The sequence below is a fragment of the Magnolia sinica genome, chromosome 9 (assembly GCF_029962835.1).
Source record: "Magnolia sinica isolate HGM2019 chromosome 9, MsV1, whole genome shotgun sequence".
NCBI lineage: Eukaryota > Viridiplantae > Streptophyta > Magnoliopsida > Magnoliales > Magnoliaceae > Magnolia > Magnolia sinica.
The window spans coordinates 75,770,876-75,774,949 of record NC_080581.1 but is presented as its reverse complement, the minus strand read 5'-3'; the positions used below and the strand labels follow the sequence as shown (position 1 = coordinate 75,774,949).

General features: G+C 43.3%; 1 protein-coding gene across 1 annotated transcript; it reads right to left on the bottom strand.

Annotated features, from left to right (window-relative positions):
- Positions 1 to 385: 385 nt before the first annotated feature.
- LOC131255158 (receptor-like protein 7) lies at positions 386 to 3,751 on the bottom strand. The gene is made up of 2 exons (XM_058255856.1): positions 3,052 to 3,751; positions 386 to 2,511 (listed from the first exon to the last, which is right to left on the bottom strand). The coding sequence occupies exons 1-2, from the start codon at positions 3,749 to 3,751 to the stop codon at positions 386 to 388; spliced, it is 2,826 nt and encodes a 941-aa protein (XP_058111839.1).
- Between the last annotated feature and the right edge of the window lie 323 nt (positions 3,752 to 4,074).

Genomic DNA, 4,074 nt, shown 5'->3' with positions numbered 1-4,074 from the left:
ATGAACCTTCAGCGATCTTAGCATGCAACCTAACCAAGAGCTGCATCCATGAGCCACCTTCACAAAACAGACCGGACGCTACAAACTAAAGTTAACACTTACAAAACCACGTCCGTTCGACTGCCTAATCAAGCCCAGAGAACTCGTCAGACGAAAACCAATCATTCCAAACAAACCAAAACTACAAACCACGACAAAGCTACTACGGGGAGAAACCCCTGCCAAAAAAAAAAAAAAAAAAACAGAGGCCAAACCCAAGACCGCATTATCCAGAGTCAGCAGCCCCTTCACCTCCCGAGGAAGCACACTTCTCGATCTGTAAACCATGTTTTCCACACCATTCGTTACTCCATACCCGACTCCAAATCTACTTACGGTCATCGCTTTAAAGAAAATATTGTGGAGGAAAAATCAACAGAAACATCCTATCTATAAATTTATTGTATTCTTTCCTCCCTGTTGCCCATAATGTCAGGGTCCAGCAAAGAACTCCCATTCCTACTCCATATCCGACTCCAAATCCGATCCACATGAATTTCCAATCCAGTTCTGAATCTGTTTCTTCAAAGGTCAGCATTACTGATGGTGTTGAAATGCATTTTCTTGATAGCGGAGGTCCACATAATCCCAAATTTCCTTCGAAGGATTTATTTGTGAATGTGGAAAACTGTTTAATTTGTGGTATGCTTCCCACGAGCTGGTTCTGTGAAAGGTTCAACGTGGAGAGGAACGTTAACCTTGTCAGCTGCCAAGGAATCTCCCCTGAGATATTGTTCCGTGAGAGATCCAACGACTCAAGCACCCTTAGGTTCTCAAGTGATGTTGGAATTTGGCCTCTGAAACCATTGCCTGATAAATTGAGCAGACGGAGCCACTTAAGAATCCCTATAGATTCTGGAATATCACCCTGAAAACAGTTGTTTGAGAGATCAATTGTCGTGAAGATGGTTAGGATCTTCGTCAGTTTCCTTTCTTGTCCTTTCATCATTACTGTCACTGTATCTTGATAGTATACTGTACTCCCCCGTGAATATAGGCTTCTACCAAGGAACTTAGATTGAGATTTGTCCTCCTCTATCATTGCCTTCCAACTCAGAAAAATATTTGATGGCAAAACACCCGTAAAGCTATTAGAAGAGAGGTCAATGATTTGCAACATTGAGAAGCTCTGATTTGATTGTGGAAGTGTGATTCGGCCATAAAATTTGTTGGATTTCAAGACAAGAACCCGCAACTGGGACAAAGCTTCCACCCATGAAGGAAAGGCGTCACTTATTTGATTGTTTCCGAGATTTAATACCTCCAACATTGTACAATTAGCCAAAGACCTTGGCACTTGGCCTTCTAATTGATTTTCGCTGAAATCAACGGTTTGCAAATTACATCCCTTTTTGAATGTTTGACGCAAGGTACCGCTAAATGCATTCCCTTGGAGATTTAGCACCTTGAGCCCATCACTGACTTCACCTAGACATTGTGGAATCCAACCACTGAACTGGTTTCTGGATAGATCGAGGGCTTCAAGGGATGTTGTGTTGCAAATTGACACAGGGATTTCACCACTAAAACTATTGTTTGAAAGAGAGAAGAAAGAAGTGGAGGGTGGTGGGATCGGAAGTGAGCCTTCTAGTTTGTTGAAGCTAAGGTCGAGAGCAATCTGGTCACTGAACGAAACATGGAGGAATGGCGGTTCTATTCTCTGCAGAGCATTGCGAGAAAGATTTAAATAGTATAAAGTCCCATTCCCAACCTTCCATATCCATTTGGGTATTCCACCAGTGATTCTATTGTTGGAAAGATCTAGATATCTCATCTGCTCTTGATTTCGTAACAAATTTGGAAATTTGATGATGTTGCAAGAACGCAAGGATAGCGATCTGATTTGGGGGAAGGAGATAAAGTTGGAATTACCTCCACTGTCTTTGATCGACAGGTTGTTATCTGAAAGATGAAGAGATGAGAGGTTCACGAGGTTTTGAAATGATTCTAACTCCACAACACCACTAAAATTGTTGAAAGAAAGGTAAATGATTCTAAGCTTAATAAGTTTAAAGATAAAGCTTGGCACCATTCCTTGAAAGTTGTTGCGATTCAAATAAATGATCTCCAACTGTGTAGAAGAGGCATTGTGGATAATGTCAAGCCGACCACCCAGCTTGTTACCTTCAAGATCCAGGTGCTGTAATGATGGGAGTGAAAACAATGATGATGGAATGGTCCCATTAAGCAAATTATTCCACAAGATGATCTTTTTGAGATTAAGAAGCTGGTTTACATGGGAAGAAGGAATTGGGCCGCTGAAACTATTGAATGAAAGATCCAGGTGCTCTAGTTTGCTGAGGTTCACAAGGAAGGATGGTAAGGATCCAGACAGGCTGCAATTTTGAAGGCACAGTACCGTTAAAGAAGAGAAGTTCCCTATGAAGTTGGGCAGCACGGAAGAGAGATTGTTATGACCGAGGTCAAGTTCAGATAAGAAATGGAGCTGAGAAAGAGAAGAATAGATGGAGTCTGAAAGACCACAATAATATAAGATCAACTTGCGGAGACTCCCTGGGAAGCTGGGCACTGCGGAGGAGAGATTGTTATAGGTGAGGTCGAGTTCAGATAAGAAATGGAGCTGTGAAAGGGAAGAAAAGATGGAGCCTGAAAGACCACAATTATATAAGATCAACTTGCGGAGACTCCCTGGGAAGCTGGGCACTGCAGAGGAGAGATTGGTATAGCTGAGGTCGAGTTCAGATAAGAAATGGAGCTGTGAAAGGGAAGCATAGATGGAGCTTGAAAGATCACAACCTTTTAAGATCAACTTGTGGAGACTCACTGGGAAGCTGGGCACTGCAGAGGAGAGATCGGTATAGCTGAGGTCGAGTTCAGATAAGAAATGGAGCTGTGAAAGGGAAGCATAGATGGAGTTTGAAAGGTCACAACCTTGTAAGATCAACTTGTGGAGACTCCCTGGGAAGCTGGGCACTGCAGAGGAGAGATTGTTATAGCTGAGGTCGAGTTCAGATAAGAAATGGAGCTGTGAAAGGGGAGAATAGATGGAACCTGAAAGACCACATTCTCGTAAGCTTAACTTGCGGAGACGAGGGCGTGACAAGAATAAGGCTGGGCCCCACTCACTTCCCTGCGCTGAGATATTTACATAGACGAGATACAGTTCACTCAGATTCGACAGGTTTTGGACGAGTATTCCAATGTTTGGGTTTTCAAGTTTCAAGGGTAGAATACCAGAATCATTGCTATAGTAAGTGTAAGAAAGATCAAGAGAAACCAAACTGGTCAAGCGGGAGATTTCCAGCGGAATTTGGCCATAAAAAGGCAACCGAGAGAGGTTGAGATGGGTCAAACTGGTGAGCTGGTCAAACCCAGATGGGATTGGAGAGGCAGCAAACTCATTGTAAGCAAGGTTGAGCCTCTGCAGGCTCCGAAGACGAAAGAGGCTTTCAGAATCAATCCGACCAGAGATACGCAGGCTACTGAGGTCGAGTGTGATGACGTGACCAGTGGCTCCATCACACGTGATGCCTTCCCAGGAGCAGCAATCGGTGTTGTTTGAATTCCAGGAGGGGAGAGTAGAGAGGCTGTAAGAAGAGAAGTGAAAGCCATTCTTCAAGTGGAGTAAGGCAGAGAAGTGTTCTTGAATGCATTTTTGGGTAGTTGCAAAGACAGAAGATGGGAGAAGGAAGGAAAACAAGATAACGAAGAAGATTAGAAATGATGGGTTTTTTGAAGAGAAGAGAGCCATTGGGATATGTAGGAAAAGAGAGTTTGAGGTCTATATTTATAGACAGACACAAGTGAAGAGCTTTCCACTCGGTTTCCAACCATACTAGTGCCACACGTGTGAAACATCGAACCACTCATGGGACTGTCGACACCTTGTAGATGGCGTGTCTCACGCGTTGGGCTGTTGAGACAATTCCGTCGAAAATGAATAATTGATGGAATATGCATGTGTGCCATTTGAATATCAGATTGGGGTGGGCCTGATTTCTATGCTATCATGATTGTCTGATGAGTGGCTCTGATTAGCTTAACAAAGACAAGATTCACTCGTTCGGTGGCCAC

Excerpts from the sequence above, each read along its gene's own strand:
- LOC131255158 (XM_058255856.1), bottom strand. The coding sequence starts at position 3,751 with ATGGCTCTCTTCTCTTCAAAAAACCCATCATTTCTAATCTTCTTCGTT. Across the intron at positions 2,512-3,051 it reads ACGAGAATGTGGTCTTTCAG|ACTCCATCTATTCTTCTCTT; the intron begins GTTCCATCTATT and ends GTGGTCTTTCAG.